At 40.3% G+C, this 20,498-nt stretch overlaps 1 protein-coding gene across 1 annotated transcript in view; it reads right to left on the reverse strand.

The window, feature by feature from the left end:
* Positions 1 to 704: 704 nt before the first annotated feature.
* The window catches only part of plpp4 (phospholipid phosphatase 4), a 48,686-nt gene continuing 28,892 nt past the window's right edge, over positions 705 to 20,498 (reverse strand). Inside the window, exons 3-7 of the mRNA XM_063491544.1 lie at positions 18,763 to 18,853; positions 15,199 to 15,262; positions 14,911 to 15,035; positions 5,096 to 5,266; positions 705 to 3,543 (exon numbers count right to left, since the gene is read on the reverse strand). Coding sequence (XP_063347614.1) covers positions 3,335 to 3,543; positions 5,096 to 5,266; positions 14,911 to 15,035; positions 15,199 to 15,262; positions 18,763 to 18,853 — 660 coding nt within the window. The 3' untranslated portion in view covers positions 705 to 3,334. The remainder of the gene's footprint in view (positions 3,544 to 5,095; positions 5,267 to 14,910; positions 15,036 to 15,198; positions 15,263 to 18,762; positions 18,854 to 20,498) is intronic.

The following is a 20,498-nucleotide window of genomic DNA, read 5'->3' on the forward strand; positions in this document are numbered from 1 at the left end:
AAGAAGAATGTTTGTAAGATACGTTATGCCAACTCATCCAAGAGCTGCAGTTATTCCAGTGTGGTGAACTGACCGACCAACGTATTAGCACTGCTGTCATTAGCATGGCCAAAAAAAAGAAAAGAAAAGCTAGAGCTGTCACTGACAGCAACCCAATCAGGTTCTGAAAATCAACAGGCAGTCTTAGGCATAAATATGTTTATTGGAAACTCCCTAAGCAAGAGTGCAACACAGCTGGTGCAGTAAAGCACAACACACACTTAGAACAGAGTTCTGCTTGCGCTGTGCTAACCGATGGCAGCTCCGCTGAAGCATAAAGTAACTGAACTAACTGAGCTCATTCAGATGTTTGCTACTGCATAATCTAAGATTGTTCATTTGCATATTATAAGGAACAGTGTAGTAGCTGCTAAATACAGTTTTTTTTTTAAATTCTAATACCCCAAACCTTGATTTGTGAGTTTCAGTTTCTTTCATCAGAATTAGTATAGACCCCAACGATCGCACAAGATACCTAAGGATCCTTTGATTCTTCATGGACAAGGTTCACACAGCTGCAGTCCTTTATTGTACATAAAGTATACAAATAGCAAAACACAGCTCAAAGACTTCTCAAGGCCTGACATGCTTATTGATAGAAAACAATCTTCTCACAAATGGAACTGGCATGCCATGAACAAAGATTCTTTTTTTTTTTTCTTCAGACATCTATTCATGATAGCTGACAATCATCTCAATATTCTTCAGTATTTTTATTTTCTTAAGTTTATTTATGCCTTCAGTCCTTGTGAAGGTGAAAAAATATCTGAGGAGTACACACTGGCTGCTTATCTAATTTAAAATATTTAAATATTTATTTTAATAACTTTTCTTTCTCTCTCTCTAAAAAAAAGAAAAAAAAAAAGACTGAATTTCGTTTCTTAGTGACACATCAACCATTTGAAATAACAGGACACCAACTGCTACAACAGCATCTATAGCACCAAATGAAAACAAGCCGTGATCTTAGATTATTTCTAAGAGAGCGGGGAACTCAAATCCCCTGTTGAAAAAAGGTGAAAATACAGACTTCTGAACAATGCTTTTCCTGCAATATACAGTACCACATAATAGGAGAAAACTAAATGACAGAGTACAAACATCAGACCGCCATCAGTCAGGCAAATGCAGGTATAGAACGTTGTGTATTTGTGTCACAATCCTTTTTATCTCTGAAAATCTGCCTCACAAAGCCAGTATCTCACAGTGACACATTTGCAGTCATGTGCTGAAAGACTCTATGGAGTCACTCTCCTTTCTTACAGTCAGCTCTCAGAGTCTTAAGTCCCATCACAGAGTCTGATGCGCAGCGTCGAGCACCTTTTTCCCTCTGGTGAAACGTTCGTTCTTTGTAAAGTTTCACGTTGTATTGCATCATTGTGAGATCGGCCTTGTCAAACGCTGCACACAAAAATATTCACACGCTCGCGCACGCACACACACAAATGCTTTTCAACAGCTGCCAATGGGTTGCATTTGTGATTCAGGCTTAATTGTGACACGTTTAAATAAATCATGTATAAAGTCATTTTGATCAGAGAGATCGTTCCTTGTCTACCTTTGTGCCACGAGCCAAACTGTGCCCAGGATAAAGTGAAACAACAGCCGAAGTTACATCTGATGCTTTCCACCAAAACACATGTGGCGACAGACTGTAGAGACAGATGAATGTAAAAACACTGCTCACGAGCTTCTTGACAGGATTTGAAAAAATTTGGCTTGCTGCTCATTCATTCTGTTATGCTGTGCAGTTCTCCTGCATCGCCCAACACTGCTTTTTAGTGCTTGTTTGGGTTAGAGCTGTCCTAATATCTAATTTTCCCATTAATGTCACAGCAATGGCAAAAAAGCGCATAGTAACCAAGGCAACGAAAAAACCCCATCATTTCTAACTAAAATTGCAAAAGGCTACAAATTGCTTTGTTGATGATAGGAAACCAGTCAACTAGCTATCTGGGATTTCTGTTCATAATGAAAAACTTGGTGCATACTACCTAGGCATAAAAAAAAAACTACAGATCTTTGGTGTTTGCTTGTTTCAACATGCTGTCCCTATATTAAGAAAAAATGGAACTTTAATGGATGATAAATACACCAAAATCACAGCCCTGGGTTCAGGTCTCTCGTCTGCTGAATACTAGATTGTCTATTTGTGGGGCTACATTGGACTGAAAGCCATTTGCGATGCATGGGCAGTTCACGGGGCACCTCATATAGTTCTAATGCCCTCATAAGGAGCAGTGGCTGACCGTGCTTAATGAGGATTAATGCAGAAGCAGATTGGAGTTTGCGCCTTCCCAGACACACTTCTGCCACAGCATTCCCACTTGGCTGTTATTGATTGCCCCCACTGAGGGTCCGTGTCCCTGTGCAACCTCGGGGAACAAGTGTTAAATGCAAAGCAAGTGAAAAATAGAGTTTGATGGTGACAGGGAGAGGAGGAGGAAGAGAAATGAGGAAGTGGTGATATGCAGGGTTTAAAGCCCAAGAGAATGGTGAGAATTTGAATAATGAAAAAAACATATTGCTTTTGACATGGAGCTGTGCTTCCCTAAGTGAGTATTGGTTCTTTATTTATCATTATGCTGCCAGACAATAAAATAAAACTGCTGGAAATAGTAGAGGTATGAATATAGACTGCTCCTGCATGCCTTAAAGTTTTAGGCCTGGTGCCCTACAAAATGCAGAAGACATCTGTAGATTTAAATGAAACACAGGATGTTGTTTCGTTTCTGGCATGAGGTGCTATCAGATTCCACATTTTGTTTTAAAGTGTGACATATACAATAACACTAGTTTAATTTCATGGTTTGATTGCTGTGACATTTCATGGGATCTCCTCAACCATCTGTCCCATTCCTTTACAACCAAACAATAAATATACTCCAGCATATAGCAACCTGCCAACCGTGTCTCTCATTACGCAGAAAGATTCCAGCGAAAGCTGGCAATATTTTCATCTTCTTTCACAGCCATTAGTAAGACATCTCCTCAGGTTTTCAACATTTTTTTTCTCTCGTCCCTCTCTGTGGCAATGTCCCATATTCGTAGGTTCCTCGCATACAACACATCTAAATATAGACTTTAATGGCTGCTGAGCAAAATCAAAGAGAAAAAAAACAAAACAGGAATAATGTAGGTGCCACCCGCAGTGTGGGGTGTAAGAGAATAGGAATGCATGAGGCGTTTCACTGTCCACTGGAATGTATACAAGAGTCAGTCAGTCACTGGGAATGGGGGGTGGGCTTGGCGGCTTGGTGAGGGCGTTGGGGGTAGTCTCAGTGGTGGCCACTAGTCATACTGGCCCTTCAGTCAAGCCTTCCAGGGGAAGGGTGGTGGCGTTGTCAGTGGGCTGCGGGTCGTCCTGAGGATGCGAGGGCGTGTGCGTGGCGGCAGCCAGGCTGGCATAAGGCAGGTGGCAGTCCATGTGCAGGAAGGGGGGGTAGTGCTGGCGGTAGCAAATGTATGCAAACAGCAACCCGATCACTCCTCCAACAAAAGCGTCTGCGAGGCACAAAAACAGATATATTTAAAGGAATGCATGGATAGCTAAGTTTAGCCTGCGTGAAGGAAGTAAAATAACACCTGCAAATACAATTAGCACAATTAATAAGCCATTGATGTATGTGTTGCAGTGCTTATACTGTAGTTTGGAGTTCAATGAAAGAAACTTGAAAGGGAGAGTAATGAATCAGCTCTGCTGAGCGGTGGCTTCACTTGCCTCAGGACAGGCTGTCTGTGTCACTTTGTCATATGCTGAACAGGCTTGTATTATACCTAGCCGCCTTTAAGCTATAATATATCATATAATATCACACTGCCATGGTGAGTATTAAGTCTATATTGCTCCATATAGATCAAAATGACACAGCCAGCTGGTGGCTGAAACAGCTCAAGTAGAGGCTTCTGCCATATCAAAATGATGTTTTTTTCCACAGGTCTCCCTTTATTTCGTCCTTCTGGGTGAAATGAAAAAAATATTGCAACATCGATTCCCGCCATTCAACAGCTGTACAGTGCACGAGTTTGCTCGCTGAATGTTTCATCGACTGCTGTCAACCGAATTTAATAGACTGTGACTTGATGCGATATATTAGCTGGGCGGCCTCGTTGAGACGGCGTTTGGAAGGCCAGCCTTTTCCCCTCAGAGAACAGAGGGCACATCCAAAGTGAAAAGGAATGGTGAGGAAAATTAGTATCTATCGAGAATGGTGCCGCAGCCTGGCTAATGGCAGCTCCCAGCTTGTGTTTACAGTGGGAGCAGATTGAGCCCCCTCAAGTTTAATAGCCCTCTGCGTACTTACAGTTTGCTGAGGAGATTCACGAGAAAAGGTCGAGCTAAGAAACACAATGAGGACCCATGCAATGATTGGCTTGTCTTGAACTGCTGTAGGTGCTTTGCTTTCCTCGTAAATATATTTTAGTTCCTAAAAAAAAGTGGAACATATGGCTCTCTAAAACTAATTAACACCCCATGACAGAACTGTCATCATATTTGCACATACGCTTTTACACACCTCACCCACATATTCATTCGCTTCCTCTCGCTTCACCTCTCCATCCCAGGTTTTTCTCCAAGTCTTTTAGTAAATATATGAAGTTAAAACAGAGAAAGAATAACGACGTAGAGAAACATGAAACTTTAACCTTATAATCATAATCTCCTCCCAAAGCTGGTGAATGATATGATGCATCTGATGCAGTTTTCAGGAATTAATCATTATGCAATATCTTAAAGACAGCTCTTTAAGACACAATTTTACGCCTGTTGGACAAACAAGCGAACTTCTTAGTTGGACTTATCGTACCGGCTGCACTTTTTAGCTTCCTCTCAATTTGTCAGGTGTGATGATGAAGTTAAAGCTTGTTGTGATTATAGGAATACAGCTGTTACAAGCATAGGCCTCATTACTCATCTGCATCTACAATTACAAAAGTGCCTTGAGCAAGGTTGGACTGAACATCAATAATCTCTGGCTGACACGGGCACAAGACTTTTTGTGGCAATAATTCTAATAAATGGAGGAAAATCTCGTGTCTAAGCTGTCAGGCAGACCTTGCCAGTGGTGTTTGTAGTCACAGGTCCGGGACAGTGCAATCATCATGGCGCTGTAAAGAGGCAGCACCATAGCACAGAGACGCCAGCTACGCCCGCGACCCTGATCCGTAAAACACTGCAACTTTCCCGCCAGATAGAAGGAGGTGAAACCAAGACCTGAGAATGCAACTAGAGGGAAGACAAAGAGAAAGAAAGAGAGACAAATCAATATTGAAAGTTCTGTACAACATTCAGATTATCAGTTGTTGTCTTGATCTAGGCTCTTGATATAAATACAGTCAGTGAGCCAGTCACACAAAGCTAGTTCAGTTGCTTTTAATTCAGTTTTTTTTTTTACATAGCACCAAATCACACACAAATCACAACAGTTGCCTCAAGGGGTTTTATATTATAATGTAAAGACCCTAAAATATAAATAATAGAGTGATGTGATACCACTCAGCCAATCAGCTCTGTGCATTCCAGGTGGTAAACACTGACTCTACAGTGTCAACAGCTGAGAGTAAGTTACACATGAAAAGATGGTAGAAAGAAAGTGAGAAATATAGATGATTGTGTGAAAAGCTTAAAAAATTGACAAGGAGAAAGGAAGAAAAAAATTAGGAACAAACGGTGCTGTGCAAAAATGAAAAGTGGACAGTGAAAATAGAGCAATGGATGAACGCTGGGCTTCTCCAGATGCAATTTGTTGATCTCTAAGGTGATGAGGACCTGAAAGAGCAGCTTGTATGTGCTGATCCATGCACTTTTCCACTGAGTTAGGTTTCTCGGGTATGAGGAAAGTAGCCCTGTGCATCTTGACCATGTTTGGGTCTACGCACTTAACCGAGGCAGTTTTCTCCACAGTTATTATAATCAAAACTAAATATCATTCCCAGCTCATCAGTGAGCACCTCCACATGTTTATGAGCTTTAAAATCCTTGCAGGACAAGCTAGAGCTCAATTCACTCACAATAAATTTGTGTGTAAATGATCAGTATTTATTCAGGTTTGGACGTACACGTTTGTAAAATAGTTTTACGTGTGGTCAGATTGCTTCTTACTTGTGTGTGGATTGGAGCACGCGCTTGAGAGTCCTAGAAAGTTACACACAAAATCGGTGTACATATTTGTAAATCTTAATTTACACTTGTGGAACATATTGTACACATTTGCAACCCTTTTTGCGGCAATTTTCTCTCCATAATTGAAAGAGGGGAATAAAGGGACCCTGTAAAACTGCTCACAACTGTTCAGCTGTGTTGAGATTTATAATGGTTGAGACTTTTCAGTCCGGATAGGAAACAGAAAAGAGGCAATTCGAGATTTTCCTCCCTTTATTAGATTTTTCTGAAGTTAAACACTTTAACTTTTAATGCCGAGAATTTTGAAAAATCATACATATATGTATATAATTAAACATTATGATCATCCAGACCTTTGCTTCAGTAACTTTCTTTTAAGTGGACCTGTTTAAATTTTAATGAAATACCCCTACCCTATTATATGAGCACTTGGCAAGAGTGGGAAGGAAAAACTCCCTTTTAACAGGAAGGAACCTCCAACAGAACCAGGCTCGGGCAGGGGCAGGGGCAGCCATCTGCCGTGATGGGTTGAGGTTGAGGTGAGGGAGAAAGGACAAAACACAAGCTGTGGAAAAGAGCAAGAGATTAATAACTACTGATTAAATGTGGAGTAGTGTACAAACACAGAGAGGGAAAAGAGGGGAGTGAAGAAGCCCCAAAAGTAACCTGTCTATATAAAATCATACTACCGATATATTTATGTAGTTTAGAAGGTAAATGAAATTGTACTCATAAGTCACCTTTCTATTCAGCTGAGCAGTCAAAGCAACTTATTACTATAAGTCTCATTTTCACCCTATGACACACAACACTAACATTCACACACACACACAAACACACACATGCTTAAGCATCAGGTTGAGCTTGGACTTCAGTACCTTGCCCAAGGATACTTCAACCTGTGGAGGAGTTAGGGATCGATTCACTGACCAGCTGATCCATCTGTGTAATTGTTGAGCATTTTGGAAAAATGTAATGGAAACTGATAGGAGTTTTGCAGCCGTTTTTCAGAAGGTGAGTATGTGTTTCCACTGCACCTTTAACTGCTTTCAATGTGCATGAATTGAATGATGAAGAAAATGGAAAGAGGTCAAACCTCCAGCAAAACTTGCAATGTACAGATAAACATTTTTTAATTGACCAAGGTGTTTTGGCTTGTGGCCTTCAAGGGATCATCACAATGAGGTCGTTATGATGAGATGTTGTTGGAGTTTTTGACCTCTTCCCACAGCCACCCACTCACAGGTAATTTCACTGAGACTGCAGTCTCAAAAAACTGTGCTGAAACACTCTGCAGGTGCCTAGGAGCAGACGGGAGCAAGCAGAAAACTACACTTACAGAGCTAAGCAGAGCCCACACTCTCAAGGAGACTCATTTAGCAATTTGCATACTCTTGCAAAATGAAGTCTGTTTGCGGCATCAATGTGTGCATCCCACGTGAAGAAATTAGGTTCCTAATGACTGAACACTGAACAGCTCTCACCTCAAAACAAGACAGTCCTGGGTTTGAATCCATGAGTCAGCTGGGGCTTTTCTATATGAGGACTATGTTTGAGTTCTGTGGGAGTTCTCTCTGGGTACACGGTTTTCCTCCCACAGTCCAAACACATGCATTGGTAATGGTCTAAATTTGCCGTACATAAGAAAATCATTGGATTAGTGATCCTATGGAAGTACTCACTCACAAAAAGAAGAGAACACACAAGTCCCAAATCATACCACTCGAGAGTGGGTTAGAGTTTATAAATTACACACATACACACAGAAACATACGTTACAGCGGAAAATAAAGCCCTGAGTAAGAAAACAATCGTGACTGAGCTACTCGCCATGCAATGCTGAAGAGACCACCCCTTGTTTTAACTGATGTTGTAGAAAAAGCAGCAGTCTAATTATCAGAATTAAAGGTTTTGTGATGGAGCCATTAATCTTTGCCCTGGCACAGGGTCATTAGTTAACTGCTACAGCAGGCCAAACAGCACCCAGCCTCACCCATCAGATGCCCATTTGTCACTCACCCCACAATCTGGCCCAGAATACTAAGGACAGCAGGACACGTGTGCAGCCAGGAGAGAGAGAGAAAGCGAGGAAATCCAATGGGGGTAGAAGGAAGAGGCAGAAAGTTCAGCCGTCCCAACAGCTGCCTGTCTTGCTTTCAGGTGATGACTTGGCTCCATTGACAATTTGGAATTTTACACTGGACAATTTACACCAGCACAGTGGACAGTTGGTTTAGGATAATATAAGGTTTATTTAAAGAGTGCTATGTCATTCACTGTTACTCGCATAGGAAGTTATGGAGATATTGTAGTTTCCTTCCTTGCATCCTTATTCAGAATACTTTCCAATATTACATTTTTCTGCGTTTTTTTGTTTGTTTTTTTGCTTTTTTTGTTTTTGCTGGATTGCTCACAATGTATCTTCTTCTTGCTAGCCAGCCAATTTACCCATCAGATGTGAGCAAAAAGTTGGATCCTGCTTGAAAAGTAGGCTGGGGTAAACTGGGAGCCCAATTAATGCGAGGAAAGATGCAAACACTATGAAGATAATGAGGCTTTGGGTGATATACAGCAGATTTAAGAGGCTCCCAGTGGAAATTCACACCTGCCCAATATTAACAACGCATTGCACAGAGAGGCTTAGTGGACCCCAAGCTTTAAATTGCGCCAGTATTTACTATACCTTGTCCTGTATGCAATAACACACTGCACATAGTCAGCATTACCAAAAATGCATTACTTTTGAGCTTTCTAGCTCACTTGAGTTCCTCTGTTTAGGGGTTATGAACAAGCCATCCAGGATCCCCAGCCTAAGCGTTCCTCACTGCCCATCAATCTCACTTCTGGGCAACCTCACCACATTTCCCATCACAGCTCACACCATTTATTTTAATAGCTCTTACTATAGCTAAGACAATTACATTACTCACTGTGAAAGACAGGACCAAATTATCAATAAACCATAGAGTCGGACATTGAAATGTTCAGTCAGCATGGTCTAACTCATATTAGTTCAACAAGACTTTCAATATTATCTTTTCAATTTCTGGAGAGCAGACCACACATCATTTTTGTATTAATAACAGCAGTAATGTAACACTTCTTCACAATTCATCTTCACTGTTTGAACATGATAAACGTATACATTACTCTGTGCGTTGTACATGCTTTGATTCTTCTCTTCTAAAATCATGACCCAGCTGGAGCAGCCATCTAGTAAACTGCTCTTTCCCGCTATAATCATTCATTCAGAGTGACAGGCACATATCCATTTATGAGAAGGAGGCTGCACAGGTCACCAAACTCACAGAACAACTCTCTCCCCCATTTGTAGCAATTTGCTGCTATAGTTAAATACCAGAGCTTTTTCGTAATATGTGGATTTCATACATAAAACTCTGCAAATGGCCCATTTTAACTGACGTGCAGTCTATAAATCTGAGCAACTGAAGACAATGTTGAAATACTCCAGACAGCAAATAGGGGAACTGTAGATAGAAACAATATTGTCTAACCTTTATTTTTAGAATTTATTGACAGAAACAACAAATGTGAATAAATTAAATCTAACCTGCTGCAAAGCTGAGCCAAAATCGTCTTTTTTATTGCCATAGTACACACAAAGTTTATGTTTGTAGACACAGTGAGTCAACATCTTGAGGATTGCTCTAATAGAAATGCTTTTTCGGCATGAATAATACAATAAGTATGTGCTCTGCCCGGGCTACGTGTAAAGAAATGCGCAAATATATTTTGTAGACGTAAAATTTGCATATATGACCAAGCTGGGTTATACACTTATTTAATAAACACTGGGTTGTTATTGTCTTGTTCAGAAGAGGCAGCAGTTCCTAAGAGGACAGAGGACAGAGGGAAGAGGCCAAGGATGGGGGGGAAACATCATGTTAATGAATCTGTCTCATTCATTTCAAAAGCTTTGAAAAAGTTATTCCCCTGAGACTAAACAGAGATGTCTAATGAGAGTAATGAGTACAGTGTGATTGCCTTTTTTCATCTTCAAACAAACACAAGGTTTGTGCAGAAGTTTCAAGTGAAGAAGGACCAACTTTGCACTTTTTTTAAAGCTGGAAATGATGGAAGAAGGTTTTTCTTTTTGGTAAACGTGTTAGAAACTGCATCCACTGGTGCATCCAAAGGAAACGCTCAGCCACATAAATGGAGCACAGTCTGCAAGCTAGTTCAGGCAGACTGCTCAAGCTGGACTGCATCATACACACTTACATGCCTTACTCTCCTCGCCTCATACACCAAACTAAGACCCCGAATTTGTTTAGACACCAACATTTCCCATTTCTTTCACTAACATGTGCTGCTCTGCATCGCTGCCTGCTGTTCAGCCCCTCCGTCGCCCCAGCAACCGCCCATAGGTTTGAGCCTACAGGCAATTCTTTTTATTTGCTTTTTGCTTTTTAATTGTAGCTGCATCTTTTTAGAGATGTGGTGCAGCAGAAAAGGTAATAGCAGAGCTGCATGATAAATTGAAATAATGAGATAGAATTTGCTAACTAGGAGTTTTTCTTTAGACTCTCAAAAGATTTGCACAATTATTTCTTATACAAGAAACGCTCCTGTACCTACTTTGGATTTTGACTGGAGCATTTCAACAGCGGGACAGGTTGCCATGTGATTTGATAGACATTTTTCCCACATGTTATTACTTTGCGTTTTTATTCAGTCTATCTATCTATTAAGTTAAAATGTTCAGGACTTTGGTCTGTATAAAAAGCTGACATTAAACTCAGTCGTAGTTCTGGCAGGACACGGAGTCAAGCTCTGCCAGCAATCTCGGCTTCTTGGCTCTCTGTATCTATTAGCTTGCCATTTCTTCAATGTATTTGGTAGGACGAGCCAGAGACATTGATTACAGTATGTTTGCACTTGGGGGTAAGACTTAATATTATCTTGACTTTCCACATGCATTTTATATATATAACCTGAGGGAGGAGATCATTATTTTCTGGCAGTCACCTAACTTTAGAAGATTTTTTTAAAAACAGATTTATGTCAATTTTTACGTCCCTGTGACTCCTGACACTGAACGTATGGCATTTTCCCTGTTGATTATTATTAGGTAAAAGTAACTGCCCTGGGATGTAACCAAGATCACTGCCAATCTGCAAGTCTAACTTTCACAAAGATTTTTATCTGTGACACCAGTTAGAATTAACACAGCAAATGTGCTAATATTAGTATTAGCTCAGAGCAATGCTGAAGTTCAGTCTCAAAGATCTCAGTGGCTGCGGCTGAGCCATTACACCAAACTTATCTACATTCTAGCTTTAAACACTTAACTCATTACTTATTTATGTGTTACTTTATAATATTAATTTCCATCAACACCGCACTCCAAAACAGACAACTGCGGTACTCATATTATTATGCTTCCAATCTCCCAGCCTTCCTCACACTCTCCCTGCTGTTTTGACTTTTGACCCCAGCAGGAACAAGTGGGACACAACCCTGACTCTCACAGAAGTAATGCATATTAATTAACCACTTGAGCATGGAGACTGCTTCATCCATTAACATACAAAAGCTCAACAGAACCTCCTTATTAGCGCTGTATAATTGCTCCTTCACTCTGCACTGAACTGTATCTGACTGCATTATAGCAGAAATAAGAGGACACGCTGCTGCAGCAGCCTAATTCTCCCTAGACATTCAACTAATATGATGGACATGGCAAGCTAAGGCTAATTTAATATAGATAGTTGTGCATAAGTGAAAGAAGCAGGAGTTGGAGATGTGATTAGCTCCATCTCTCAGGATTCATTTAGGAATTGGAGAGACTGTAGATGGTAAGATGGCAGATGGGTTTCAAAAGTGTTTATTAATTGATCATATCTAATGGCTTAATATTCACAAGGGGAGAATGGTGAGATGAATATGAATATGAAGTAGACAATTAGAGCTAATGCTTTAGGGCCCGGTTGCTTTATCGCTGTGGATATTGGTGCAGCGAATTCAGGGGAGTTGCTATTTATCTGTTTGTTTTTCTCTTTTCTGGAACCTGTCTCCTCCAATTTATGTTTTTCTTTTACTTTGCTATGAGGCGAAGAAAAAGAAATCTAATCAGGGGCAACGTGAGCAGCTTTAACAACTTTCAAATGCAATAATAATAGTCTGAGTGTTTAAAAAATAGCTGTCGACAAACAGTGGAATCTGATATATATGTATATCTTTGTTCTGGCTATTCTTGATGGATTTCGTTTGCATTTTACCGTGCGTCCTTTATTGACCAAAACTGCATATCTGTGACCTCATTTCTGAGTCTGTGATTGCAAAACTGTTTATTTTTCCCCTATAGTCTGAGTGTATGTCTTCACACAAGCCAGAACTGATTTTGTGAGACATCCAGATGCCATTTTAAACAACGCTCCATTCACTCTCGTCTTCTCTTTGGCCCTATTCTTCTGTCCCACGCCACATTTGTCTGAGTAAAAGCTCTGTAACTTATTCGTGGTCCAACAAGCAATGTCTGGTGAAAAGGGACACAGACGGGAAATTGGATTTCTTCTGCTCTCTAGATGTGCTAGTGTATGGGCGCTCCCTATGTCCCCAGTCGCACTGTTCTCTCAATCACTTTCTTACTCACTGTGCAACAACATAAGGCTATTAGAGCTGTCGCATAGATGAATGTAATCCATGCTCAGTGCTGCGGTGAATTACAGAGCATCGTCCCTCTTTGCCATGTCTAATGGGACAAAGGCAGCACTTCAAAGCCTTTCTTTAAAGCAGGTGTTTGAGAGGTTGTAAGCATTAGACTTTAGCATTGTGCTAAAATATGTATTTCAAATAAATCTGGGCTGTGAAATTACATCATTGAATTCACATGGTCTTGGCATGTAACACTCAAAAGCCCAGTGATCTCATGTTTGATTAGGAGCCTGCTGTAAACATTCACACTCACAGCAGGATGACAATTAAACTAATTTCCCAACCAGAAGCAGAGCGTTTCTTGTACATATGCCCAATATCCCTCAATAATAATTCAAATAATTCTCATTTGGTTTCATTAGAATCTTAAAAAAAAAAAAAGAGGTGTTTAAGATTCATCATGCATTTTCAGCTCTTTTCACTACTGTGACAAATAACTGTTTCGGTAGGATGCAACAATTTGCTTATTTGCACATTCCTGCAGTACAAATGATTACTGCGTAATTACCTTGTCAACTCTGAATAAGGATGTAGAGTAGAAATGTAATGAAAATGCAGAAGCAAGCAAAACAAAATACATTTCATGCATGTCACAGCGGTGGCAAAGCACACAAAGATGCTTTCTTTAATTTCGCAAAACAGATACTGTGGTGTGCAAAAGTCTTGAGCCACCCCTTGTTTCTTCCAAGCAGCCAGACTTTCTTGCAATTTTTCATATCTTGAGTAATAGTTCTCCAGGCTCCTGCCACTTCACACTGACCTATGACTCATTCAAACATGAAAAAGGCACCTAACTCAAGGGAGGAACCCGTGCTGTGTCACATAACAGACAACTTGGCAAAGAACCTGCTTTAAATTCCATCTTTAGGCACTTTTATATGAGCAAATTGGACAAGTGGAGGAGAAAAGAAGTTCTACTGTTCCCTAAAGTCTCATCAGAAATATGGTGGCTGTTAAGAAGCCACTCTTAAGGACGGGAGACATCGAGAAAATGCTGACGTATGCCAAATTACACAAGAACTGGACTAAAAATCAGTAGCAACAGTTTTTATGGCATGATGAATCCGAATCTTAATTTTTTTGTTAAAATCATCGTTGCTATACACGGAGAAGGTGAGGAGAGACCTACAAAACTGAGTGTCTACAGTCATCAGTAGACATATGATGGAGGTACTGTCATGGTTGATGAAGAAAGAAAAATATGATGATCCCAAGCACACCTGGATAGAAAAAACTGAAAATGGATCACTATCAGTCATGGATTGGCCTCCCCAGAGCCCAGACTTCAACATTATTGAAGCAGTGTGGGATCATCTTGACAGAGAACAGAACAAAAGGCAGAAACATCCAAAAAAAGAGCTTTGAATGTCCTTGAAGAAGCTCGGCAAACTAAATAATGGATGGCTCAAGACTTTTACAGAGTACTGCAGGTGTAGGTTTAGTCTTTCTTCCTGTAAGGATTTTACTATTGTGGACCAGAACAAAACACCGTAAAAAAATAAAAACCCAAAACACCAAAGCCATGCCGTCACATTTTTGTTCAGTGCTGGCAAGACCATTAATAGATCTTTGCAAAGATGTATCTTCTTGATTAAAGCCTTTACATCCCAGATGCACCACGCTATGCCAAGAGTTTATTCAGCATCTGTGTGGCCTCCAGCAAATGTTCCATGGATACCGCTTAACATTCATCTGCTGGACAACAGGAAAACATTTGAATTATTTAACATACTGCTGAAGTGAAAACAGCTTGGAGAATAAGATTTTGTGTGCCGGAATGCACAGCTGAGCACAGCAGGATATCAGATCAAAGGGTAGGTGTGCATTCAACTCTTACATAGGGTGCGCAAATTGAATGAAACTGATTGCTACATGTTGTAATTACCGTGAAAGAGAGAGAGCAACAAGAAACACCTCATACATACAGCAGCCAGTCAGTCATAGATTTTGTTTCTACTTGGTGAAATGTTGCTCAGAGCACCATGCAGTTTTAATGAGTGTCTGATATCTTCTGGCATTGTGTTGCAACTTCTGGTGGTGATTTATGTCAATCGCCTTGTGATACTCACAGGAGGAATGGCTGCTGGGGAAACTCTTGCGCCCCTCGGAGACTACCCCCGGCTCCCCAGTGCAAAGCATCTTTGCATTCATTTGCCCATCTGGGAAACAACGCTGTAAGTAGTCTGGCCTCGGTCTGAAAATCAAACAACCGAAGGGCGGTTTCAATACCATCAACGGGAAGAATTTCATTTTACTTGTCAAGAGTGAAAATGGGATCTCATGTGGCAAGGGCCAAGAGCCTAACATTTAGCATTACTGACACTGCCTTTAAAAAAACATGGGCTTGTTTAACGTACCTGCCAACAATCAACTTGATAGTATTTGTGAAGACTCCGTTTAGAGCAAGAGCCAGGGATACAGCTGGAGGAAGAGAGACACATATAAATGAACATTTTACAGTGTTGGGGTACAAAGATTGACATTTTTCAGCATCTGTAGGACTAATTGAAACCATCACGCTGCAGTAAATCATTCATTTTTCTGTCAGTGTGACAAAGATTTGGGCAGGTTTACTTCTCTTCTGATATAATATAGCAATAAAACATCGATGGGAATTTCCCTTGCAGGTGGACACATGGTTGTTAGGGTCATGTGTGAGCAGCAACAGTAGCGAGTAGGACTGACAAAATTGTATGCTTAGCTACCCTGTGAGACTCGTGGTGCTTTGAGCTACTATAAATGCCCCATCTAGCTTTTGTTTTAGGAGTGTGGGTAAATTGCCGTGGACCAAATATAACAGATGTCTGTCAGATCAAATCCAGCAATAAACTTTCTCATCTCACAGTAGTGATAAAATTTTAGGTTCAGTCAAGGCTCGGGGCATAGGGTGTCTTGTTCGATCATCTCAGGATTACATCTTTGTCTCTTTTGCAGATGAAGTGGTCATGGCAGCTTCATGAAGCAGCAACATTCAGATTTATGCAGCCGGGTGTTAGAATAAAAATGAGGACCTCAAACTGAAGCCGTTGCTATCAACTGGGTCGGCAATGAGTTTGCGAGATAGGGTAAGGAGCTTTAAATAGAACCACTCGCTTTTGAGCATGTCTATACTATAGATGGACACCTAGCAGGTGAGAAGTTGGCTGAGAAAAGCTTTGAAAAAGATCTAGAAGAGCTGGAAAAGATGGGCAGGGGTAAGCCCTACTGCACACCAACAAAACCTACATAAGCAGTAAAAAATAGATGGATCATTTGAATATAATGTATAAGCTTAGTAACATTATTAGTACTAAACACAAAGGGTGAGATGTGTTATTGATGTGTTACTTGTTAGATTAGAAGTGAAGAAAGAATCCTCACAGAAATACTGACAGCTCAAGCAATTCCTGCTTTATTCAACATTCGTGATGGGGAACAGGAAAACTACAGTAGGTTGACAGGTAGGTATTATACTGTAACTGTACGTTCATTTAATTAGCTGTAAAGAAAACCACCGGGACTCATCATTAGCTAGAGTACCCTGACCTCATAGGTTCATCCCAGTAGTCCGCAGTGGAAATGAGTCCATTCACCCTACCACCAAAACACACATGAATTATCTTCCTGAGTGGCTGACAGGAGCACTATTATTTAACAGCTGGATAATTTGAGCAAACCAGTACAGATCAAATGAAATCCCAGAATGAGGCACATACCGTCTCGGCAGGGACGTTAAATTGCAGCACGTTTCCCTCATCCTTTGTCAGATCTCTGTCAGGATAAAACTATTGCTCCACTCCAACTCCCTAACATGTTAGCAAATCCTTTGTGGTGCTTGCTGACGGTCATTAATGCACTAAGGATTTTTTTGTTGACCTAAAGCCAAACGTAATGCTGACACAGTTTGACAGTTTGTGTTTTGCGCTTAATGCCCGTTTAACTCCTGCCACACAATAAGCAGATTTCTGCTGATGAAAGTGGTTGCTATAAATATAATGTGCATCTAGTGTAGAGGACTGCCATATGGCACGCATGTATATTCCCACCCTGCAACTCTGTGCTTCCAGTTCGGCCAAAATTCACCTCACATCCACTAATTAATCCTGAAGGGTCCGAGAGGAGTTTGCATGATTAGCCATTTTTTAGCCCACCATGAGGGATCCTAATATATTCATCCTCCTAATATAGTATTCATCCGGCACCAGTCCCTATGCCAAATAGGTCTACTTACATTTGGATTGGGGCTATGCCTCTGCAAACCAAATCTGGTCGCATTCATATGCATATACCCTAGAGTTTGCCCCAATGATTACTCTAGGGCACAGTTTCAGGAAATTAGTAGCCTCATGAATAAAGATAGGACTGCGGCCATTACATTAGCAAAGACCCTCTCTTTCAGCTCTTACAGAAAAACAAGGTGATTTGTGGGATTTGACGAAATCACCGATTGTTTAAATCGCCTGTCATATCCTTAATATATTGCTACCCTCTAAATCTTCTCACTTTTTAACAGCACAGGTGTTCAGACATAGAGCCTCGTTTTTTATATAGTACTTTCATAACTAGATGCTGATGCTTTGACACATGAGCGTAAACACAAATGCATTCTTGTACTTTGCTGGAAGATTGATCCCCATACACACAGTAAAAAAACATAAGTAAATAAGAACGTCACTATATGTGTGGTATGGGATCTCACATTCAGATGCTGAGCAATATTATTCATTCTTTGTCACCAAAAACACACATAAAAAATCATTACAGGATCATCTACCGTTCTCCGAGAGTCGTCTTGTGGAAAATATAATCAAACTTCCAAGATGGCATCGTTGTATCCTCACTGAGATAATCACGCAATTAAGCGGCATGACTTTGGGAATGATAAAGGATTATTAGACAACTCTATAAAGAAAAACAATCCTTTTCACTCCAAAGAAAATGAGGCAAAGAGGCAGTGTGTTAGTAGATTGCACTGTATCAAACATTAAAACCCAGTACATTAGAAAAACAAATTCCCATTGGTACTCAGGAAATCTAACTCGAAACCCACAAATTATGAAAGTTCAATTAAATCTGTCTGAAAATTTGATTTATAGATTCAGAGTTAGAGGACCCTCGGGGACTGCTTGAAACCCCATAAATTAGCAAGAATATGAGGACAGCTACTTTTCGGTGATTTTAGTTTGGCATGAAAAATAAATTGGTCTGTAGGTAAAGCTACTTTTTAACCACAGACCCAGTTAAACAGCTGCTTTCCTTTTCTTTCTCATTAAGTCTTGCGGAAGAATTGGTTCAAAGCTACTTTCAGTAATGTGATCATGTAGAAACTTGTCAAAATAATGGGCTTCCTTTTAGTCTTTGTTCTTCGGCGTGATGCTGCTTTCTCGTTCAGCTTCTAGGAGTGCCTCTCTGCAGGCAGTAATGGGCCTGTTTAGTTCTACACAACACTGTAATCTCGGGACCGATGCACTGAGCCACGCTCGCTCCCCCCCATTCATCTTTGGGAGAATCTTTAATTGGATTTGTGTTAAACTTTCTTAATGCTGTCTGATGTGCCAAAGCCTCTGCAGGCCTCTGGACCCAGTGGAAAATGGCATATCAGTGCGGAGGAAATGCTCAGATGTTGTCTGATAGAACAAACAGCATAAAATTTCAATTGGTAAATACTCGTGGTTGCTGTGATTAAGATCAATTTGTGCAGTACCAGGCAAACACAAAGCTGAAAGATCTGCACCGTTAAGTAAAACCAGGTCAAACTGTGGAAAGATCAAACGGATTAAAGAAACAGACATTTTTTAATAATTATTTTACAAGAAATCCAAACCACACAGTATTACACTACATGCAATATAAATGTCAGTTGAAGACTTCTAATGGGCTAGATTACACTGACAATAATCAGCAACAAATTTGTGACATTTCAAACAAATAACTCCACGAACCTAAACAAGCCTCTTTTATCTCTGTCTTGTCCGTCCTCTGAATTATCTTCACCACAAATATCACTGCCAGTGGAGTAAGGAATGAAATTGCCTGTAAGGAAATAAAGACAGTGACAAATATATGGTTATTACTGTGACATTAGAGATGTACTACAGCACTCTATTAGGTCTTTTTTTTTTTTTTTTTTTGCAGGTTAATTGTGAAATGATTTGTGCCTCAGGGAATGACCCGAGCCCATCTATTATTCAGAGTTAATTTTAACAAGGCAAACTGAGGGGCAAAACAAGCTTCTTTATTGTTCAGTGGGTCTTCGTGCCTGAGCTGAGAGAATTATGCCCTTAGTTTGATATGAGATTGGGGCCCTCTCAGCACCTAGGTAATTATTCATGCCTGAGAATCTATTAATTACTCTCTGGACAAATTCTGCATATTTTCTTTTCCTTAATCAACAGAAGTAGCAAAAAACAAAGGTAGTGTTTTAGTCCCATTATTATAACACACATATATTCCTTTTTCTGTGAGTCCTGTTCATTAGTTCAGCTGTGTACATCCTGAGTATGTCTGTGTATCGCCGCCAATTATGATCTCATTTTGCACCTCACTATCCCCTCGAAATAGCTCAAACTTGTAATCTCACTTTCATTCACACTCACAAGTGAAGCGAGAGTTGCTCTCTGAATTTCAATTTAAACAAGTCACTGTATTTTTTTAACCTTGTAACACGGCAGTCGGTTTGGTGCAAAGTGCACATGTCCTACTAAAGCTGAACAACATAATGCAAAACTTAATGTACAATAAAAGACAAAGCGTATTCTGGACAATGTAACTTATAACTTTAACATACATGGAATATATTATCGTTGCAAATGCAAATGGAGACATATCAAATTTTCTTACAGCATCTTTATTTTGTACATTTTGGCATATTTAGAGTGAAACACACAATAAATCAGGCAAAGCGCAGAAACCTTGTGATTGAAAAGTTGCTACACTATATTGCCAAAAGCATTCATGGACCCTTCCTGTTCCAACATACACAAAGCCTATAAAGACATAAAGACAAAGTCTAAAAAGACATGGCTGAGCGAGCTGGTGTGGAAGAACTTGACTGGCCTGCACACAGTCCAGACCTCAGAATACTTCTGAGGTGCCTGAGAGCCAGGCCTTGTTGTCCAACATGGGCTTCTGAAAGTTCCCATAAACACACTCCTAAACCTCGTTGAAAGCCTACCCAGAAGACCTTAAGCTGTTATAGCTGCAAAGGATGGGGTAACATCGTATTAAACCAGGGGTGGGGGAACTCCAGGCCCCAAGGTCAGGTGTTCTGCAGGTTTTGGATGCATCCTTAATCCAACACAGCAGATCTAAATGGCTAAATTACCTCCTCAACATGTCTTGAAGTTCTCCAGAGGCCTGGTAATGAACTAATAATTTGATTCAGGTGTGTTGACCCAGGGTGATCTCTAAAACCTGTATTAAACCCTATGGATTAAGAATGGGCAAACAAGGAAATAATTTTGGCAGTATAGTACCTCATGGGCATGCAATGTTTTTGGGTTCCCAGCCAGATCCACCTCTCACACATGACATTCAAAAAGATCAAGACTGAAATGTCCAAAGTGCTCAGCTGGAGGCTTTTCCATAAGCCATTTTAGAATATAAAGATTTTGTTAACTGTTTCTTTTACATTTACTAAGCAAACCTTTTAATAAATTAACAGTAAGCCTATTTAATA

The sequence above is a fragment of the Pelmatolapia mariae genome, linkage group LG13, assembly GCF_036321145.2.
Source record: "Pelmatolapia mariae isolate MD_Pm_ZW linkage group LG13, Pm_UMD_F_2, whole genome shotgun sequence".
In the NCBI taxonomy this organism is placed as follows: Eukaryota; Metazoa; Chordata; class Actinopteri; order Cichliformes; family Cichlidae; genus Pelmatolapia; species Pelmatolapia mariae.